Source organism: Prionailurus bengalensis, chromosome C2 (genome assembly GCF_016509475.1).
Source record: "Prionailurus bengalensis isolate Pbe53 chromosome C2, Fcat_Pben_1.1_paternal_pri, whole genome shotgun sequence".
In the NCBI taxonomy this organism is placed as follows: domain Eukaryota; kingdom Metazoa; phylum Chordata; class Mammalia; order Carnivora; family Felidae; genus Prionailurus; species Prionailurus bengalensis.
This window is the reverse complement of record NC_057350.1, coordinates 60514057-60537771: the sequence shown is the minus strand read 5'-3', so window position 1 is coordinate 60537771 and position 23715 is coordinate 60514057. Positions and strand designations below refer to the sequence as shown.

At 37.0% G+C, this 23715-nt stretch overlaps 1 protein-coding gene across 3 annotated transcripts in view; it reads right to left on the bottom strand.

The window, feature by feature from the left end:
* Positions 1–23715, bottom strand: part of ATP6V1A (ATPase H+ transporting V1 subunit A) — a 66020-nt gene that overhangs the window by 24968 nt on the left and 17337 nt on the right. Inside the window, exons 2-8 of one of the 3 annotated variants that reach the window (XM_043594206.1) lie at positions 23007–23058; positions 21976–22071; positions 11164–11258; positions 7608–7736; positions 4338–4552; positions 3920–4057; positions 1098–1249 (exon numbers count right to left, since the gene is read on the bottom strand). In XM_043594206.1, coding sequence (XP_043450141.1) covers positions 1098–1249; positions 3920–4057; positions 4338–4552; positions 7608–7736; positions 11164–11248 — 719 coding nt within the window. In that variant the 5' untranslated portion in view covers positions 11249–11258; positions 21976–22071; positions 23007–23058. The remainder of the gene's footprint in view (positions 1–1097; positions 1250–3919; positions 4058–4337; positions 4553–7607; positions 7737–11163; positions 11259–21975; positions 22072–23006; positions 23059–23715) is intronic. The other 2 variants (XM_043594207.1, XM_043594205.1) reach the window with 2 other exon arrangements.

Genomic DNA, 23715 nt, shown 5'->3' with positions numbered 1-23715 from the left:
CAGAGGGAGGTCCCTGAGGAGACATGAGGTAGGATAAGCTCCAGAAAGAGGAAAGATGAGAGGGGACGAATGGAAGTGTACATTAATGGAAGGAGTTTCACATGTCAAGGCTCTAGTATGATCATTTGTTGCTAATGAAGAAGGAAGAGTAGAGCCCAGGACCTGAGGCAGGTGCAGAGGTCTGAAACAGCTGCTGAGGAGAGCAGGAGAATGGGAAAGAGAGAAATGCAGTAGGATTTGGGACCCAGCAGTGAGATTCCACCTTGCACTGATTAACTGAATTTCTCAGCAGCCTGTGTGTAGACTTGGGAGCAGGAGGTGGCTGGACAGATTCAGTTGGGATTTTGCCGGGTGAGTGTGACAGAAAACAAAGGAACAAGAAAATATAGTCCATTGGCCAGTATCCATAAGAGTGACAGACTATTAAGCTTAAGCTGGTTCCTGAAGGATATGGAAACAGGAGGTGCTGACTAATAAGTCACAAGATCGAAGATCTTGTGAGAAATAGTGAGAACAACTCAGAGGGTAGGTTTGAAGGGTTTAAGTGGGACGTATGTGGGTTCGTGATTCAGAAGTTGAAGGAGTTACTGTATCACAGCTTGTCTTTTCTGTGAAATAAATGATGAAGTCTTTTTGTTGAAAGTAAAGCAGAGTATGGTAAAGTCTGAGATTTAAAGACAAGAGGTTTGAGGTTTTTAAGCAGCTGATGAAGAAAATGGCAAAGAGCAGACTATAAATTAAGAAAGATTCCTGGGCAGCACAGAGAGCCCAGTTGATTTTAGAAACCATATTTATAGTGACACCAGTCTACTAATTCCAGGACAGCTAAATAAAGATAGCTATATTGTTTGGGTACAGATTTTCTGGAAATTTTATTTTTTCAAAAAGTGTTAGAAGTAATGCTCTTTTTGCAACTGTGTCAATGATTTCACTCCATAATAAACATTGGCAATATATGAACATTTTTAACTAATTTACTATTATTTCTCTAGATAAAATTTATTATAGCATTAGCACATAAGATATCTATAAGGCAGGGAAACAATAACCACATATAATCCTCTGAGGAAAAACCACAGGACATAGCTCAAACTTACGGAAAAAGGGCATCAAGGACCCTCTGGCCAGTCAACAAGGGATGATTAGCTGGCAGCTTCTCAGTGACAGGCCGAACTTGACGTACAGGCCACACTTGGACCATGCTAAACTTTTCCTTTATACCTTCAAATTCAAGTTCCAAGACAACATCCTATAGAAATACAGTAGGATGTTAAGTACAGTCAAATTTATGAACATTTCTTCCTCTAACATCAAAGTAACCCCAAATTCCTCTTGGGGGTAGAAAGCTAGTATGTGGAAGTGGAGGAGATTTATATTTCTTATTGCCAATCTTTTTTTTATATATATGTTTATTTATTTTCAGAGAGAATGTGTGTAAGCAGGGAAGAGGCAGAGAGAGAGGGAGGGAGAGTATACCAAGCAGGTTCCATGCTGTCAGCACATGGCCCAACACAGGGCTCAATCCCATGAACTGTGAGATCATGACCTGAGCCAAAAAACCAAGAGGTGGATGATCAACTGACGAGCCACCCAGGTGCCCTGCAAATCTTTATATACAGTTCTAATTTTTTTTAACCAGGTGCATTTATTAGTTTTAATGCTTAAAAAAATAGGAATTGAGAAAGACCTATTTCAAACAATAGAAGAATAGTTAAAAAATTGATATGGATATGCACAGGGACAGGTCTTAAAAAGATACAGAAGATACACTTGGGACTGAGGGAGAAATGAAAGTTTTCGTATTACTCTTTCCTTTGTTTACTTTATTATAGTGCTCTTATACCGATTTAATAAAAAATACTTAAGAACCCTAAAATATCTAATAAAATAAAATATTTTTAAATATTTACAAAAGCAAAAAGATAATGAGTAATACTCTAACATTTATGAACACTGAGATGGTTTCAACTACTCACAAATAATGCCAATGTCCACAGACTTATAGCAATCTATAATTTTGTTATTCCATGAATTTGAACTGTCTACCTCAGAGTGTTCCTTCCATGTGTGTGAGTCTTTAAGCTGGTAAGGCTAGCTGATTGCCCAGAATCCCAATCTAAATCTTTTGTTCTCTATATTTTGTAGAGCAAAGACTTACTCTTGAGAAATGACTAGAAAATTGTTTTCACTCACATTTTATCTGGAATAGACTATTTGTTACAATAGTCTTCTTAATAAAGTTATCTTCATACCCACAAAGACTATTGTAAGTCTACTGTATTTTACTGACTAGCAATAACATTAAAGGACTAAGTTTTAAACAACCCACCCAGAGTTAGAATTCATATAATCCATTATACAATTAATTATGCAAATATAGATTAACAGTTAAAATCAAAGGCTACTCTATGCCTAAAGAATCAGGGCTTTAAGACGAGCATAAATTAAGAAGGAGGGAAAATGTTCTATTAGATATTGCTTTCCTTTAAAAAAACAAAAACAGGGGCGCCTGGGTGGCGCAGTCGGTTAAGCGTCCGACTTCAGCCAGGTCACGATCTCGCGGTCCGGGAGTTCAAGCCCCGCGTCAGGCTCTGGGCTGATGGCTCAGAGCCTGGAGCCTGTTTCCGATTCTGTGTCTCCCTCTCTCTCTGCCCCTCCCCCATTCATGCTGTGTCTCTCTCTGTCCCAAAAATAAATAAACGTTGAAAAAAAAGATTAAAAAAAATAAATAAACAAAAACAAAAAATAACTCACTATGTTCTGCTTTTTGTATTCCCAAGCCCAAGTTCAAAAATAAAATCTTTATAAAAAATAATTATGGCAGTTATATACAGGAAACAACAGGTGTTGGCAAGAATGTAGAGAAAGGGGAACCCTCTTACACTCTTGGTGGGAATGCAAACTGGTGCGACCACTGTGGAAAACAGAGTGGAGGTTCCAAAGGTCTAAAAATAGACCTACCCTATGATCTAGCAATGGCATTACTAGGTATTTACCCAAAGGATACAAAAATACTGATTCAAAGGGACACATGCACCCCAATGTTTATAGCAGCATTATTAACAATAGCCAAATTATGAAAAGAGCCCAAGTGTCCATCAACTGATGAATGGATAAAGAAGATGTGGTGTGTGTGTCCTAGCAAGAAGCTAAAACACACACACACCCAGTGGAATACTACTCAGCCATAAAAAACGAACTGTTGCCATTTGCAATGATGTGGATGGAGCTACAGAGTATTATGCTAAAAGTGAAAACAAATCACTTGAAGACAAATACCATATGATTTCACTTATATGTGGAATTTAAGAAAAAAAACCCAAAAAACAGATGAACACAGAGGGGGGGAATAAAGAGAGGCAAACCAGAAAACAGACACTTAACTACAGACAACAATCTGAGGTTTATTGGAGGGGAGGTGGGCAGGAGGAGGTGTTATAAATGGATGATGGGTACTAAGGCGGGCACTTACTGTGATGAGCACTGGGTGTTAGTAATGCATCACTACACTCTACACCTGAAACTAACATTATACTGTATGTTAACTAATGGGAATTTAAATAAAAACTTGAAAAAAATGAATAAGGGGATCCAATGTACAACATGATGACTGTACATAACAGTATAGTACTATATACTTGGAAGTTGCTAAAGAGTAGATCTTAAATGTTCTCACTGCACACACACAAAGGTTAAGTAGGTAAAGTGCTTTGATGGAAATGTTAACTAACCCTATGTGGTAATCATTTTGCAATACATAAGGGTATTAAATCATCATGATAAAAAAAATTATGGGAGTTAATTAAAACTCACACATTAAGTATCATTTCTATGGATGGCTATTTAGGACACTAAAATGGGTACTCTTGGGACTATCAGGGAGGGCCACACTATGAGATAAAGTGTATATACTACTTACTGAGGTATCATAATTTCCAGGTGGAGCAATGTAAGTTACAGTTCCTCTGTTTCGCGGGGGTAACATGATTTTGTGTTTGATGAGTGAGTTCTCGTTGACAATTCCATAAATATCTCCACCAGTGATGTGACTACCAACCTAGAGAACAAATGTACTGGCTGTTTAATGTTCAAATAAACATCAAGCTGTTTAACATTCAAATAAATATCAGGCAGATTCATCCTTGCTGCTATTACTTAAATCATTTGCTTCATTTATCAATAAAACATATTCTATAATTCTTCTAGCAGATTTAAAGAAAAATTAAACTATACTTCTGTGGTCTATTTTTATTAGACTAAAGAGTACAAAATAGTTCATTAAACATCCATTTCACATTCTTTCACCAATGTTAGAAATCTTGGTTTCAAAGACATACCCGCAGGTTTTTGCAAGGTGTAAAATCCCATTTGACATCTCTGCTAAGAGCAGACACATTTACTCCTCGGGGAATGTAGATACTTTGGGTCTGACTGCTGATATCTGACAAAGGTCTCTGAATACCATCAAAAATAGCTCCCATGATGCCAGGCCCAAGCTCTACTGAGAGGGGTTTACCAGTGCGGAGTACAGGATCTCCAACAGACACACCCGCTAGAAGCAGTAGTTGAGGAAAACTCACTCTGAAAGTTTAGAGACTCTATAAAAAGGAAGTATCACAGTTTAACAGGAAATGATACTTAAGAAGCTAAAACAGAAATTCTCAAACTTTCTCAGTTCACAACATCCTTAGTGTTCCATTAACTTTTTCAGGCCACAGGTCACTGTGACAAAAGATGTATCTAATAATGCCACTTATTAAATAGTTCTATCCAAACAACTTAATAAATATGTATGTCCTAATAACTGAATGACACTCTGAGAGAAAAATATATAGACTGAGAGAAAAAAATATTTTAATTTCAATTTTAAACAACATCAATTCTTACAAATGGGATGTAAGTGCTTACTGGGCACTGTACCATTTTCAAACCTTGGAATCAAACTGAATACCTGTTCCACATTCATTTTTGTACAATACTTGCTTTTCAGCTTAGCAATCACCAAACGCTCAGCTTCCCAAAGATATGACATCATTGACAAGAATACAGTGTGGCCGAATAATGAAAGTGTTTATTAAACTGAAGCTACTGGTTCACGTGATGTCTGACAACATGTCTAATAACCCCGTGTTAACCTCAAAACTTTTAAATATCCTGGGGCATCACATGAGTTTGCTGCAGCTGCCCAGTATGCCTTCTGCACAGTCTGGGAACCACAGAGCTAACAACAGCAGCGATATATGGTTAATACATTGTTCCAACTCTCCTTAATACATGATTTCAGCTATACTACTGAGGAATATCAATCCCCTAGAAAGGATACTAGTACGTGGCACAAAAACTTAAAATCTTAAGAATTAAGAAGTGGTTTTGGAAAGCAAAAGAATACAACCTGCAAGTAAGCAGACTGAAATCACGTTGCTCTCACATACTTGTTGACAAGAGTAAAATCAGTACAACTTTTATTGACAGCAATTCAGCAAAATCAAAAATTTAAATGCATAAATCTTGACCCAAGAATCCAACTTCTGTGAATTCATCCTATAGTTACACTATACCACTGTTTATAACACATATAGACTAGATACAACCAAAATTTCTATCATTAAAGATATCAATAAATTATATATATTCATATGATCGAATTCTATGTAGCTGTAAAAAAAGAATAGGAGCTTCTATGAATTGCTCTAGAAAGATCTCCAAAATATATTTTCATTTCCATTATGAAACTTTTCAAACCTAGAGCAAAGTTCAGACTTTTACAGTGAACTCTCATATCTACCAGTTAGATCCCACCACTAACATTTTCCTATACTTTTCACATACCTATCCATCTTGCATTAAAAAAAGTAGGGTACAGAACAGTGCATATAGTATGCTGTCTTCTGGGGAAAAAAGGGAAGAAAGGTAACATATTTATATTGGTTCATATATGAAATTAACAACCTAGAAGGGTATACAATAAAAGGAATTAATAAAAATGGCTGCACGCGCGCATGTGTTTTGAAAATTGGCCAAATACAGGATGACAATGGTGAAGAGGGTTGTCACTGTATACACCTTCATTTGTTTTTATCTTAAATCTTCAAACCACGTAAAAGATTGAATAAAAGATAAAGCTAACAATAGAAAAAGTCTTTTAAAAAAGTCTTTTTGATTAGTCATGATTTCATAGCTACAAAGCCTTCTAATTTTATTTAAATCTCCAGATGATTTTGTTTTGATTTAGCACACCAGTACATACACAGAGAGACAAATTACCTGAAAAAATGTATTTTAGTATGACAAAAAAGTTGTACCAAATAGATCTTAGTAAAATAGTCAAAAAACTAATGCCCCTGTATTTCTTGCAACATTATTTACAACAGCCAAATATGGAAGCAACCTGTCTACTGATAGATTTAATGGATAAAGATGATGCAGCATACCTGTGTGTATATATATACATAAAACACTGTAACATATATGCATATGTGTATATTACACAAGAGAATATTACTCAGCCATAAGTAAGCATGAAATCTTGCCATTTGCGACAATATGGGTGGACCTAGAAGGTATTATGCTACATGAAATAATTCAGAGAAAAATAGAGAAAAACAAATACCATATAATTTCATGTATACGTGGAATCTAAAAAATTAAACAAATGAACAAACAAAACAGAGACAGATTCATAAATACAGAGAACTGGTGTTTGCCAGAGGGGTGAGGGTTGAGTGGATGGTTAAAACAGGTGAAGGAGATTAGAGGTACAAACTTCCAGTTATAAAACAAATTGGTCATAGGGATAAAAAGGTATAGCATGCGGAATATAGTTAATAATATTGTAATAACTTTGGTAAGATGGTAGCTATACTTATAATGGTGAGCATTTCATAAAGTATATAATTGTCAAATCCCTATGTTATACACCTGAAACTAATATAATATTGTATGTCAACTGTACTTAAACAAAAATAATAATAATAAATAAGGAGAATTACTACTACCCTTAAGAGTCAATTTAAGTAAAACACATAAATTAAGTTGAAAAAAAAGTAGTTTCTCTTCACAAAGTTTAACACATTATCTCTTTTTCATAGAAAACTGAAAATAAATACTATGCCTAAAAGCCAAAATTATGATAACCAAACAAGAAGTAAAGATTTCCTAGTGCTAAAACCATAATGTAACATGTCATCGAGCATTATTTATTAGAATACAGGCAGACAGTAGTGACTGATTTATTTATGAATTCACTATTTTAAACAGAAATCATGACTGGAGAATTTTAACCATATAAATTGATATTGTTAATTCTGTTTATGCTTTCTTCTACAATATGTGTCACTCTTAAGAAAAATTCTAATTGGTTTCCCCTAAAGTTTGTGAACTACCAAAATACAAAGAGCAATGAACGTTCAGAAGATAATATTAATTTCTTAAAATAAGATCATTAATTCCTAGTACCATTCCTCAAAATTCCTGTAAAGATCAGGTTTATTTATAACACCAGCATTTCATGTGTCTGATATCATTGGTTGTTGCTACTTCCACCTTTGCTATAAATCCCTAAATTCTGACTTGTAGAAAGTGGCAAGAAATTGAACCAAAAAGGATACAGGTTTCTTCATACACCTGGATAGTAGCCATGTCACCCTCCAGTCGGATAATCTCTCCAACCAACTCACTGTGGCCCACTCTCACCAGCTCATACATGGCTGCACCTGCCATGTCACAGGCTGTAACCACTGAAAAGAACAAATGAGTGTTGTGAAAACTTAAGATCCTGTGAATAGTTACAGATAATTAAAATATCCGGTTAACCCAAATACACAACTCTCTTACATACTCATAAGAAAAAGAAAATACCCACTATGAAACATACATGCAGTTTCACAAAAATATGCATTTTTAGCATCCGATATAGAGGTAAACAAAATGTATGTGTTAGGCTAAAGCTTGTTCATTTACATAATACAGATGAAAATTATTTTCAAAAAGTCCAAAGTTCTCTTTGGCAAACCTAGCAGCATCGAGACACACTTTGATCACGCCGGTTGCTATAATACATGGAATGATGGATTTGGGAATAAAAAAAAAAATGTTTAAACTAAAATTGGAACAAGAGCTGCACGGCAGAATGCCACACAAGTATCAGTTTGCTGTGTTGTTTTGAGAAACAAAACTGTGTTGTTTATTCCTTTGAGAAATAATATTTAAAACAACATCTTTACTTTCATTTCTAACACTTCACATTAGTGGCTCTTAAAACTCTTCTGAGACAAGGACCTCTTTGATAAACTAATAACAGCTCTACCTAGAAAAACTCACATATGCATCCAAAAAATTTTTTTCAGGGGTGCCTCAATGGCTCAATCAGTAGAGCATGTGATTCCTAATCTTGGGGCTGTGAGTTTGAGCCCCATATGTTAGGTGTACAGATTACCTAAAAAATAAAATCTAGAAAAAAAAATTGTCTTTCATAAGGATGTTTATAATTAGTCATTACCACTAGGTGAAGTCCTGATTAAGAATTCCTATTTCTTAAAATCTCTTTTTACTGCTTATTTGTTTTTGAAAGACAGAGACAAAGCATGAGCAGGAGAGGGGCAGAGAGAGGGAGACACAGAATCCGAAGCAGGCTCCAGGCTGTGAGCTGTCAGTACAGAGCCCGATGCGGGGCTCGAACTCACTGTGAGATCGTGACCTGAGCTGAAGTTAGATGCTTAACTGACAGCCACCCAGGTGCCCCAAGAATTCCCATTTCTTATAAATACTGAACCAGAATTTATACTTACTATTTTAGATCACATTGTCTAGTAAGTAAAAGTTACTTTTCTGGTAGGTGGGGAAAGTTGTACATTTTCAGATCTGTGTAGCAATAACTTTATTTTTATTTTTTATTTATTTATTTTTTTTAACGTTTATTTATGAGAGAGAGAGACAGAGCAGGGGAGGGGCAGAGAGAGAGGGAGACACAGAATCCGAAGCAGGCTCCAGGCTCTGAGCTGTAAGCTCAGAGCCCGACGCGGGGCTCGAACTCACAGACTGCGAGATCATGACCTGAGCCGAAGTCGGACGCTCAACTGACTGAGCGCCCCATAGTTTTATTTACTTATTTATTTTAACGTTTATTTATTTTTGCGGGAGAGAGAGAGCATGTGCACATGCATGCACACAAGTGGGGGAGAGGCAGAGAATCTGAAGCAGGCTCTGCACTGTCAGGGCACAGTCAGTGTAGAGCCCAATGCAGGGCTCAAACTCACGAACCATGAGATCATGACCTGAGCTGAAGTCAGATGCTTAACCAACTGAGCCACCTAGGCAACCCAGAATAACTCTATTTTTGATGTATTTAGCCTCCTGATACAATTAATTAGAACCATGTACTAATATCCAAGGGGAAACTATTAAAGTATTAATATTTAATTAACTTGTGTTAGAACAATGAAGATTTGTTAATTTCATAAATATTTATCTCTATACCTACTATATAAGAGTTAAGATGCACTGAAATGTCAGAGCTAACTAAAATTTTAAATCATATTTCATAAACCCAAAAGTATGCCATTTTTCTATCATTTTATTAAGTACTTAAGAATTAGAAATAGGTTCTAGGAGCAGTTTACTACAAGTTTCAGACAAATATTTTTACCTAAACTCTTTTGATGGTATTCTTTTTGCCTTTTCCCTAAAAGTTCTTGAATATAGCCTGCCTTTCCTAAAGACCCTTCTGATCATCAAGGGGAAAACTGTTACTTGGAAAGGCAAAAGAAACTGGCAACAGTGAAATGTGTTTTTGCCAATGAGTTCAAGCTCAAACACCAAGTTCTAAGCTATAGAAACTTCTTAGGGAGAAATAAACACTGTGACTTACTGACCTCATTTGCATAAACACCAGAAAAGGGTCATTACCTCCACTGTGATTAGAACAAAAAGACTATAGCATGAGGTTTATAAAAAGACATAAGGAGGGGCACCTGGGTGGCTCAGTCAGTTAAGTGACTCTTGATTTTGGCTTAGGTCATAATGCCAGGGTCGTGAGATCAAGCCCTGCACTGGGCTCCGTGCTAAACATGGGGCCTGCTTAAGATTCTCCGTCTCCGTCTCCCTCTCCCTCTCTCTCCCCTGCTTGTGTACACATACTCTCCCCTCTCCCCTGCTTGTGTACACATACTCTCTCAAATAAAAATTAAAAAAAAAAAAAAAAAAAAGAGAGACATAAGGAAAAATAAGTATCCATGGCACTAAGGATTATAAATCAATGAGTGGCTTTTACCATGGAAACTATGAATCATATTTTGTAGTTGGAGTAAAATGAATGAAAACTAGAATGAGATATATTATTTAAAATGCAGTACCCCAAGTTTTGGCAGAATAAAACAAAGTTTTTAACTGCTTTCTATTATCATTCTCATGTCATAAAACTTCTTTCCCACAGATACCTAGTTATGTGAATATGTAAAATAAACATCCAGAAGCATTTATATATTCAAAGAGCCAAGGTTGATATTGTTGAGAAATGCTCTGAAAAAAATTACTGACGTTCAAACCACATTAACATATATTGACTGAATGCCTATTATCTGCAAAGTATTACATACTAAAAGCAATAAATTTTATATTATATAGTCTTATTTCACCTCACATTTAACAAAAAATTAAGACATATCTAAAACTCTGAACACCAATTACACACATACATAATAAATAGGATATCACAAATTAGTGCCCAATAATTATCAACTTAAGATAATGAATGCAAAAGGGGTGCCTGGGTGAATCAGTCAGTTAAGTGTCCAACTGTTGATTTCAGCTCAGGTCATGATCTCATGGTTCATGAGATCAAGTCCCACATCAGGCTCTGTACCCTGCTTGGGATTCTCTCACTCCCTTTCTATTCCCCTCTCTCTGCTCCTCCCCCACTCACCTGCACACATGCTTTCTCTCAAAATAAATAATAAGCTTGATTAAAAAAAAAAAAAGGTAATGAATGCTAAAGAAGCTCTTATGATGGAGGTATTGCCTCAGTCTTATAGCAACTATGAAATCTTTTAGGGGCAAATAGAATTTCTGTGAGTGAACAGAAACTTGTGTATTTTACCTAAAATGCCCTGAAAAGACATTAATTGAAGTTAGGAATCTTTACTATTGAGATTATTACATATTACTTACCAGGTCCTGAGACCCCATGCACATAACCAAATGTGCTTTCTTTATCTTCGTCAAGTATTTTGGGTAGCTTGGAGAAATCCATCATGTTAATTTACCTATGGTTAAAGAAAAAAAGTTTAAATTACAAACCATAAAACAAAAGAACTAAGTTAACTCTCATCATCGGTATTCTTGAGTTATTACCACTTCTTCAGAGAAAATATAAAGTTCTTAAAATTTGCCTAAAAGTACCTCATTCTTGGATGGTCTACAGTTATTATTAAAATTCAAAATTACATATTCCTATGCAAAGTACTCCATAGAAAATACCAAGGAGTGTAATAAACAACGTGAAGTCTTTCCAACGGCTTACCTAGTCCTACGATATCTTGTCCTCTCTGCCATTGCCACTGTGATCTTTCCAACTACTCTTCCCCTTAATCATTCTGTATATAATATATACAAACTATAAATATATATACATATATGCTTACATATAAATACATATACATATACACATACATACATTCTGCCCCAGGGTCTTTGCACATGTTGTCCTCCTGGCTGGAGTACTCTTCTCCCAGATAACCACTCCTATATTTCCTTCAGGTCTTTACTCAAATTTCACCTTCTCTGAGGGGCTTCTCTGCCTATCTTTTTAAAATTGCAAGAAATAGGGACTCCTGGGTGGCTCAGTCAATTGGCTGTCTGACTTCAGCTCTCTCACAGTTGGTGAGTTTGAGTCCCACACATCTGGCTCTCTGCTGTGAGTGCAGAGCCCACTTCAGATCCTCTATCCCCCCGGCACTCACACGTGAGCACTCCCTCTCAAAAATAAATAAAACATTTAAAAGTAAAAAATAAGGAAAATTGCAACTTCCCTGCTTTACTTTTCACCATCTGACACATTACATCTTACAATAAAAAAATATTAATGTATTAGCGATCTTTATCTATCTTTACAATTTTTCTGGGAGCAATTTTCCTTTTTCTTCTTCTTCTTTTTGCAAAACACACAACAGTTTAAGAAATTCAGTTCGCCTTCTTTATTGATGTGCAATCTCAAAAACCCAAAGAATGAACAATTCAAATCCAAACAGAAAACTGATTGCGGATTCCAAAGTAGAAAGTTTATTTTTGACTGCTGGTCTCACTTAATAATTATTGGCAATTTAACAAGGGAGATAAAATACACATACATATAAAATCTAATAATGTCCCAAAACAACCATAAAGTAAGGGTCATGGATCAGTAAGTAATAAAGTACCAAATAACATATACTTATTTACTAAAAGTACAAATATTAGAATGATTAGGGAAGACTTCTTGAAGGTCAGGTAGAATTAGCATCAACTAAGAAAAGAAGGACAGTAAAGGCATTCCAGGTGGAGAAATAACAAGAACAAAAGAATGGAAATAAAAATTTCAGGAACAGTTAATAGACAGTACGAATGGAATAAAAGGTTTATATTAAGGCAACAGTGAAAAGTAAGGATGTAATGGTAGAGAGACTAATGTGTGGGTCTTGAAATGAATGCCAAGTGGACTTTAGCCTATAAACAATAGGAAAATAACCAAAGGAGAGCTGTTATGAGAAGAATGATGTTTAATTCATCTAACAGATTAAAGTAGAGGAGGGGATGGAGGCAAGATAAGAAGCCGGAAAGCTCTGGAAATGGTTATGGGTTGAATGTCAATGGAATTCAATTTATTAAATGTTTATTGAGCTCCTACCAAGGAAAAGGCCCTGTCTTGAACTTAGGGAATAGGATTGTGAATAAAAGGGGCTTTCACTGGCTTTAAACAAAGGACTATAAAGCAAAATGACTTTAGTATTCAAGATGACAACACCCTGGGAGCAGAGGAGAACCTAATTCAGATGTGGGAGAAGTGCAAACCAATGTAGATGAGGTAGGGGGAACAGGTAGCTGGAAAGAATACAGAAAGACAAAGGAAAAACAAACCTTGAGCTCTGGGAATTAATTCAAGCACAGCTGAGTTGTGTTTTTGTCTTTTGGAGCCATGAAGGATCACTACAGAACCATATACTCCATGGGACACAATTTGTAATCCATTAACCAAGATACCAAAGAATTGGGGAGGAGAGTATAACAATGAAGTCATTAACAGTGAGTGGAGTTCTGTTGGATACACTTTGTGGCTTCAGAAGGGTAACAGTGGATACGGCTAACAAGGAAGAACCCAGTGATGAAAGAAACAAATATGAGTGAAAATAACGATGAAAACCACACGGAGATATGGGAGACCTTACAAGTGAGAGGAATATGATCAAAGGGGCAAGAAAGGTACCAAAAACTTGAAGATGGCATCAGTGATAAGGTAGAGACTATCATCAGGCTGGTAATTTATGGTTAAAGGTAGGTTATACTTCTACTCATTGGAAACAATGTAAGTGAATTAGAAAAAAATAAACCAGATACCACAGTCACAAATGTCACAATAAAAGAGCAAAGATTTTTGTGTTCTCAATAGGAAAATTAAATTAGAGGAAGGGCAGTTGAGGGAGGAAGTAATGAAAAGGGGAAACTGGCTCACTAGGATTTTCCAGCTTCCTAAAGATGCAGAAGGGGCTGTTAAGTAATCAGGTATGAAACTGCAAAAGACTGGAATACAAAAAAGAGAAGAACAAGCTTTTCTAGAAACTACTCAGATAATAAGGGAAAAAAACAAAGTTTAAAGACAAACATTTATTTGGGAAATGGGTTGGGCAAAGTCTTCAAAGAAGTAGTGAACAAACAAATGAGGTCAAATTTTCATCATCAGAAAATAAGAAAATTTCAAAGTCAGAAAATAACTTGATAATAAGTCTGATTTCTTCCCCAAATATGAGTATTTCTTATATAGCTTGCATGATACATGGTCACTTGCCTATTAAAGTGGAAATAGCATGAAATCTTGAGTCAGCAGACTTCGGACACTTTTTGGATCTACCAGGGACATGCTGCAGGAGGATCTGAACAAATCAAAATCTCTTCATATCGTCATTTGAAAAGCAGGAAAAATTCTACTACCTACCCCAGAGATGTGGCTGAATTACAAATTTGTTGAATGTTCCTCGTGAAATATAAAATGCTTACAAGAATTTCATCAGTAATACCACTATTCAAACAGGGCTTGAATTTTGAAAAAGCCATTCTATTTTTAAAAATCTCTCCTTAGAAAATATCATATTCCACATAAATCTAGTTCCCCACTGCTTCTACCCTCTTGGCCGTTTCTTCCAACAGCTGTAGCCACAGACTAGAGACCTCTCCAAGGAAATTCTCTTTAGTGCCTTAACTCTCCAACAGTTTTTTTCAGATCTCTCTCTCTAGAGGCTACTCTTTTCTTTTCAAGTAGAGCAAACAAAATAAAAAAATTGTATTCTGAACATTATATGAGTAAGTACTGAAGAATACTTTTTCACCCATCCTGGCTGCTTCTTTTTATCGAGAGAGACCAAGGCTTTGAGTCAGACAGATTGAGTATGAATTTTTAAGTTGCATCCTTGGGCAAATCACATTCTCTCAACTTTTTGAGTCTCATTTTCATCTATAAAATCTAATGGGGTTGTTGCAAGGCACCTAATGGTAAGCCTAACAGAAAAGTAATAGTGATGGGGCGCCTAGGTGGCTCAGTTGTTTAAGTGTCTGACTCTTGGTTTCGGCTCAGGTCATAGTCTCGTGGTTTTGTGAGCTCAAACCCTGTGTCAGGCTCTGTGCTGTTAGCACAGAGCCTGCTTGGGATTCTCTCTCCCTCTCTCTGCCCCTCCCCACTCACACTGTCTTGGGTCTCTCTTAAATAAATAAAATGAAACTAAAACAAAAAATAGTGATGACTATCAACTTTATTCTGTTAATGCAAGTTAATCTTGCCTAACTTCCTAAAAACAGCACTTATTCTTACCCTCTTGTTACTTGAACCAAATCTAGTCACTTGGCTAGTTTTTTTTCTTAGCTATTATGTACATTTTACTGTAACTTTATTTTTTAAAACAAAATGGATTTTAAGCATCAATGATGTGTTGTGTGTTACAGGTTGAAAACAGAATGGAGTGAGAAGACACAATCTCTCCCCCAAGGAGCTTCTGGCCTGGTGGGATGGATATAAAGACAAATAGGTAGTTACAATAAGTGATACATGTGTTGTCATAGGAGCTGTGCAGGCTGATCTGGGAGAGCATAAAGCAAAGGTACGGAACCTAGACCTGGGCAGGATGGAAATGACTTAGAAGAGGCTGGGCTGAGACCTGCAGGATGAACAAGGAGACACTAGAGTATACAGTGGAGCTTTTTCACAGGTGACTCAAACTTTCTGGGGTTAACCAACGTATTCTGGAGAGTTCATAAGACAATAAAGGTTATCTGTTCTGATTTTTTAAAATAAGCATTTATATACATTCCCTTTAAAACAACAGTGACAGCCTCTAAGTGTATGAGCAATGATTAGCGGAAATCAGAGGGTTTATTCATGATTCAGCTACCATGTGGGTTTATCACTCAGCTGAATAATCCTAGCCACCATGGAAACTAGTGTTTCTATAATCTTTAACTTTTTATTTTTAGGCATATATTAATTTATGCCAAAGACAGGAGACCTTAGAAACAATAACATCCAATTAGAGAATTAAGAGCCTAAACAATAATTCTGTAAGTTCACTTAGAGATGCTTTCACTAGATCCACAAATCTGTATTCATCTGATTAATATTCTTATATAGCAAATCAAGAGGATTCTACTTTTTAAAAAGTCAGTGTTAAGAGAAGAAAAAAATGGTAACAATTATGAGTAACTTAGCCTTTTCTATTCCGCTGAGTTATATGCAGAGAAGTGGTTGCAAATATATCCCCAGCTCTTAACACATCTTTCAGGATAAAATAAGAAAATTATGGAAACATCAGTTTTTGAAGTATAAAAAGCAGGAATTCCCAGCACTTTTCTGTCCATTTCTGATGTTTTAACACAGTTAAATTTTAATCTTGGCTCCAGCAACTCAGACCTTTACGCCTGCTGTGCTGCTGCCCAGAATGTGTTTTCTCACTCCCATGAACAGTCTCCCTGTTCCCACTGTCAGACTCAATGCTCTTACCCTGCTTTTCTTCACAGCACTTATAAACTGACTACCTGAAAGAATATAATTTTTCTTTTTATTTCACTCTTTTACCATCTGTATCACTCCCTAGAATGCAAGTTTCATGATGGCACAGAAAACAATGCCTGGACAAAGAAAAGAAGCTCTCAGTGAATAGTTACTTAATAACTTCCAATACCACCTCCATTTTACAAATGGGAAACCTAAGGAATGGAGATTTAAGTGAGTTTGCCCATGATCACAAAATTGGAGAGAAGTAAAGGTGGGATTTGAATCTCGGCAAACTGACTCCAATGCCTCTGGGCCTTACGGCCTGCACTACTCTGCCTCCTAAATTCACAAGGCTGGTTTCTATTGTCTGCATCTAAACAATCTTACATGGTATGAAGGACAACAGTCTCTGCCTCAAGGCAATAGTTTTATCAAATTAGACTCAGGGGGAGCCTGGGTGGCTCAGTCACTTGAGCATCAGACTCTTAATTTCAGCTCGGGTGGTGATCTTGCGGTCATGGGATCCAGTCCCGTGTCACCTGCTTGGGATTTTCTCTCTCCCTCTCCCTACCCTTTCCCAACTTGTGCTCTTACTCAAAATAAATACATAAGCATTTATAAAAAAAATTAGACTCAGAGATGCAGCATCCAGACCCTCCTTTAAGAAAGGACAGTGGAATGTCATCAGTGGACAGCCAACAGCCACCAGTCAACCCTTGAGGGTCTGCCTCAGTCACAGAGCTGCCTTGCCCATGTTCACACCCTTCACGGGGCAACCTGTACCTGGTGACTGAGCAAAACGGAGGTATAAAGACCCAGCCATGTCAACCCAGATGTGGGATACTCTTATACATAACACTCACTCCAGATTTCCCTAGAGTCGGCTAAGGCTTTTCTAGGCTTCAATTCCATTTCAACTTCTTCCCTTCCCAACTTGGAGTCTGTCTCCTTCCTTTCACATGTGTGGATCCCTAACAAAGATCTTATTTATACAATGGACTTTCTAGGCATCTGATTCCAGAGAACCCAAAATGCTCACGTATTGAATAAAGTAAATAATTACTCCCTGGATAACTGAAACTTAGACTCACACTTGAACCACAAAGATCTCTGGCCTGTTTTCTTAGTTATCTTGTAACTAGTTATTCTGTGAAAAGGGAAGAGAGATACAAAAGTGGCTTTAGAAAGCAGAGCACTTAGGGTAATGTTTGGGCTAAGTCAAGCTACTGACACAGAGGTCAGGTCCCCTTACAACCAAAGCCTTAGTTTCTACAAGGAACTTGCTTTTTGTCCTTCAACAGAAACTTAGATAGAACCCATCAACAGTAGTTAGAGGAAAAGAAGTCCCAATTAAGAGTTTATTTAACTTCTAAAGAACTATTTTCTGATAGAGTTGGAAAATATGTTCTCCATGTCCAGAAGTTTTTGGCTCCGACTTCTTAACATTTAAACACTTTGAGAAACTTCCAAGGACTGGTCCAAGGAAATGGGCTCTTCTGAAAATTGAATTTTCGATTCCCATAGCAGTGAGATAAGGGTTCCCATTGTACTTCTAAAATTTTTTCACCAAAGCACCTCAAGAAGAGAAAAACAAGTAAAGAGTGAATAAATACCCACCAAGCTCTTCCCAGTCCTGACAGAGAACAGGATGTTATAGAAGTCTACTGTAAGCAGGGAAATTTCTTTGTATGCTCTTGTACATTCTCTTATTCCAAGCAAGTTTTGCACTCCATCGTATACAATATCTATTTTATAAGATAAATAGGAAATTGCTTCCTTCCCACAAATAAAATAAAAATTATTCATTAGATAGACATATTATATTCACTTAATCACTGAACAGGGCTGCTAATATAGCAGTTTGATAAGCATATTCATAACATACTACTTTGCACCCATTAATCACCCTTCATTGTTATCTATGAAAACAGTGAAGACAAAAATACCCCAGTATCCAATGGAAAAAAGACAGTCTCTTCAGCAAATGGTGTTGGGAAAACTAGACGGTGATATGCAGAAGGATGAAACTGGACCACTTTCTTACACCGTACACAAAAATAAACTCAAAATGGTTGAAAGACCTAATGTGAGACAGGAAACCATCAAAATCCTACAGGAGAAAAGAGGCTGCAATCTCTCTGACCTTGGCCACAGCCAGCTTCTTATTAGACATGTCTCCAGAGGCAAGGGAAATAAAAGCAAAAATGAACTATTTGGACCTCATCAAGATAAAAAGCTCTGCACAGCAAAGGAAACTACCAATAAAACTAAAAGGCAACTGATGGAATGGGAAAAGATATCTGCAAATGATATATCAGATAAAGGGTTAGTATCCGAAATCCATAAAGAACTTAAACAAACTCAACACCCAAAAAACAAATAATCAGTGAATAAATGGGCAGAGGACATGAAAAGATACTTTTCCAAAGACATCCAGATAGCTAACAGACACATGAAAAGATGATCAACATCACTCATCATCAGGGAAATACAAATCAAAACCACAGTGAGATACCACCCCACCATTGTCAGAATGGCTAAAATCAGTAACTCAGGAAACAACAGATGTTGGTGAGGATTTGGAGAAAGGGGAACTCTTTTGCACTGCTGGTGGGAATGCAAACTGGTGCAGCCAGTCTGGAAAAGAGTACGGAGATTCCTGAAAAAAATTAAAAACAGAACTATCCTACGACCCAGCAATTGCACTACTAGGTATTTATCCAAAGGATACAAAAATGCTGATTCAAAGCAGCACATTCATCCCAATGTTTATAGCAGCACTATCAACAATAGCCAAATTATGGAAAGAGCCCAAATGGCCATCAACTGATGAATGGATGAATAAGATGTGGGGTGTGTGTGTGTGTGTGTGTATATGTGTACACATGTGTATACATATATACATATATATACACATACACACACACGTATATATATATACATACACAATAGAATACTATGATCAAGAAGAATGAAATCTTGCCATTTGTAACAACGTGGATGGAACTAGAGTGTATTATACTAAGCTAAATAAGACAGTCAGAGAAAGACAAATATCATACGATTTCATTCATATGTGGAATTTAAGAAACACAACAGATGAACATAGGAGAAGGGAAGGGAAAATAAAATAAAATCAGAGAGGAAGGCAAACCATAAAAGACTGTTAAATACGGAGAACAAAAGATTGAGGACTGCTGGAGGAATGTTGGGTGAGGGGATGGGTTAAATGGGTGATGGACACTCAGGAGGGCACTTGTTGGAATGAGCACTAGGTGTTATATGCAACCAATGAATAACTGGGTTCTACTCCTGAAATCCATACTACACTGTATGAAAACTAACTTGAATTTAAGAAAATAAGTTAATTTTTTAAGGTTTTTTTTTTTTTTTTTTTTTTTTTTTTGAGAGAGAGAGAGACAGAGTGCAAGTAGGGGAGGGGCAGAGAGAAAGGAAGACATAGAATCTGAAGAATTTAAGTAAATAAGTTAAAAAAAAATACCCCACATTAAAATCTGTTTCATTATTCAATGCTTATGCCTCTACGTGAAAAAGCATAGGCTTTTAAAGATGTTTAAGACAACATTTTAGGGGCACGTGGATGGCCCAGTTGGTTAAGCATCCGACTTTGGCTCAGGTCATGATCTCGTGGTTTGTGAGTTCAAGCCCCATGTCAGACTCTGTGCTGACAGCTCAGAGCCTGAAGTCTGTTTGATTCTGTGTCTTCCTCTCTCTCTGCCCCTTCCCCGCTTACACTCTTTCTCTCTCAAAAATAAATAAACATTTTTTTTAAATTTTTTTTTAACGTTTATTTATTTTTGAGACAGAGAGAGACAGAGCATGAACGGGGGAGGGGCAGAGAGAGAGGGAGACACAGAATCGGAAGCAGGCTCCAGGCTCTGAGCCATCAGCCCAGAGCCCGATGCGGGGCTCGAACTCACGGACCGTGAGATCGTGACCTGAGCCGAAGTCGGACGCTTAACCGACTGAGCCACCCAGGCGCCCCAATAAATAAACATTTTAAAAAGACACCATTTTAACTTGAAATAAGCAAATTACATTGCAAGTTACGTTACACTGAAAGTTAATCTTATCCCAAATCTCCATAATGTCCAAAATAACATGATACGATTTCATGCTACATTAAGTTTTATATGCTATTTAATAACTCCTTCCTATTACAAAATACAGCTATTCTTGCTGCTTTCCATCATTTAAAAAATAAAAGCATAGGGGCACCTGGGTGGCTCAGTTATGCGTCAGACTTCAACTCAGGTCATGATCTCACCATTTGTGAGTTCAGGCCCCCACATCAGGCTCTCTGCTGTCAGCACAGAGCCTGCTTCAGTTCTTCTGTCTCCCTCTCTCTGCCCCTTCCTTGCTGGTAGAAGCATGTCCTCTCTCTCTCCCCCGCAAAAATAAACATTAAAAAAAAAAAAAGCACGATATCTACCTTAAAAACAACTGCTTTTATTAAAACAATGTGGTATACATGGTTGCACTAAGAGAAATCAACTCAACGATTACAAAAAAAAACCTTGCCTTTACTTTCTCGATTCCTACTTTAAGGATAAAAAGTAAATGCAATTTACAACTAAGATTCCTATAGTCACAAATTGTAGGGTTTTCTACCCATATCTGTAAAAAATTAAAAACAAAACAAAACCCTGCTATAGAAGGGAAAAAATCCAGAAAGTTAGCACAGGCAACCATCTGATCTAATGAGTCATAAGTCTCTCCTCCACACTGCAGAACACTGCAGTAGCAAATCACAACACTAGAGGGTCACTTCTGTTTCTTCCATTTTATAAAGTTCTCTCTCTAAATTGCTACTGACTGAAGCACTATACCTGGTAATTTCATCATTCCAGAAATACTGGGGGCTAGTGGGGGCAAGTATGAAGTGTTATGTAAGGGCTAAATACCAAGGTTCCATGACAATGTTATTTACATATAAAATCCTGAGACACATACTACTTAATTTTGTACACAGTTTACCTTCTTAGAGAAAGGCAAAATAAATCAGGTTGATAGCCTTATGCTTGGTCAAAAAGTTACAGAATAAGTCATAACAAAGCAACAGTAATAAGCTAATAACATTAACATCACAATAGCATAATAGTAATAAGCTAATAACATTACTTTATATTTCTAGAGTACAGTGTTAAATCATTTTGTGAAACACTTTCCTACTCATTCTACTTAATCAACCCATCTAGTATCCCCATTAGAAAGTCTTATGCAGGGGCGCCTGGGTGGCGCAGTCGGTTAAGCGTCCGACTTCAGCCAGGTCACGATCTCGCGGTCCGTGAGTTCGAGCCCCGCGTCAGGCTCTGGGCTGATGGCTCAGAGCCTGGAGCCTGTTTCCGATTCTGTGTCTCCCTCTCTCTCTGCCCCTCCCCCGTTCATGCTCTGTCTCTCTCTGTCCCAAAAATAAATAAACGTTGAAAAAAAAGAAAAGAAAAAAAAAAGAAAAAAAAAAAAAAGAAAGTCTTATGCAGCAGATGACTATGCATAGCTAGATTTCCATTTGTATCTTGCCAATAAAACCCTAAATTGGTTCAAATTTTGATAAGCCCATGAAAGTAATTCCAGTTCCTTTGCGAATGACTGGTTGGAAATGAGTGTGTAATGATGTTTTCTCTAATAAGAGGTAAGGCCAAGTCTGTTGAAAAGCCTGTGGAAATGATTTCTTTGCTCTTTAAAAGATACAGGTCATGAGAAACATTTTTTGCTTGGGATGTGCTCACCTGCATGGGACATGAGCAAACTTGGGACCTTGTAGGGAGCCAACCTAAGCAGACAGGCCACCTTGCATCTGGGTTTTTGTTGCTTTTACTGGTCTACTAAATTAATCAACATTAGAAGAAAGAGTTTTAAGAATAAATATTTTCATGTGTTACACATATTTCATATTGCTATTTAAAAAAAGAACAACGAATAGACCAAGGGTTAAGAATAAAGGCAAACATAAGGTCATTACTCACATAGTTTACAAAAATTACTGAGATGGACAATGAGGAAATGTGCAGACAAAAGTGGGAACCAAAGAGTAGAGAAGTACAAAAAAATTACTGGTGGCAAACTGGACTAATGGAATCAGGAAAAATTTATTTCTATTGGAATGAAACTTTTGGAGGACATGCACACATGCCTCTCTCCATTTATCAAACTAAAGGCATTCCTGAAAAGGAATAGTAAAGATAAAAGCTAGGGTAGACACTTCAGTGGAAAACAGAATTCAAACTGTATCAGCTACGCTTTTGGTTTGTTGACAGGCCTGTCCATGAACAATTTTTATAGGATTTCTAGAAATAAACAATTAGATTCCTTTCACTTCAAATTTTTAATAAGTAAAACTGTACTATATTGAGTGTGATAGTTCAAAGTTTTAGCCAAAACCACCCCAAAATACTGGGGGTGCCTGAGTGGCTCATCAGCTAAGCACCAACTCTTGATTTCGGCTCAGGTCGTGATCTCACAAGTTTGTGAGATGGAGTCACGCATCGGGCTCTGTACTGACAGCATGAAACCTGCTTGGGACTCTCTTTCTCCCTCTCTCTCTGCACCCCCTCCCCCCACCCTAATTCGTGCATGCATGTGCACTCTCTCTCTCCCAAATAAACTTAAAAATTTTTTTTAAAAACACAAAATACTGTATTTACTGTATAAGTTGCATGGTATGAATTTATAGGCTAGAAGCCTATGATAAATGGTAAGCCATAACATGAACATATTTGAGTATTCCTGCCTTCAAGGAGCATATTTATCATTTTCTTACCCTTCCCTCCAAACATCAAAGTGCCTTGCACAGCAGTAACTTGATAAAATGTCTGAAATTAAAAACAGATAATATCAACTACTATTCGTTAAGCACATATTACACTCCAGGCATTATGTTAAAAAATGGGCACATCTCATTTAACACTTAACAACAGTCCTATGATGATGGTATTGTTTGCTTAGGAAATAGGTTTTGAGACTCAAACAACCCACTGAAGACAACAGTGCTATAAATCGGTGAAGCACAGATTTAGTCTGATTTTAACAAGTAGGCATTTCATAACAAATAATTCAAAAGACCTTATATTACCAACAGTTTTAATCTTCATTACCTCTCTTTTTATTATTTTTTAAAATGTTTATTTATTTATTTATTTATTTATTTATTTATTTATTTTTTCAACGTTTATTTATTTTTGGGACAGAGAGAGACAGAGCATGAATGGGGGAGGGGCAGAGAGAGACGGAGACACAGAATCGGAAACAGGCTCCAGGCTCTGAGCCATCAGCCCAGAGCCTGACGCGGGGCTCGAACTCCCGGACCGCGAGATCGTGACCTGGCTGAAGTCGGACGCTTAACCGACTGCGCCACCCAGGCGCCCCAATGTTTATTTATTTTTGAGAGAGAGCGCATGCAAGTAGGGGAGGGGCAGAGAGAGAGGGAGAGAGAATCCCAAGCAGCCTCCACACTGTTAATGCAGAGTGCA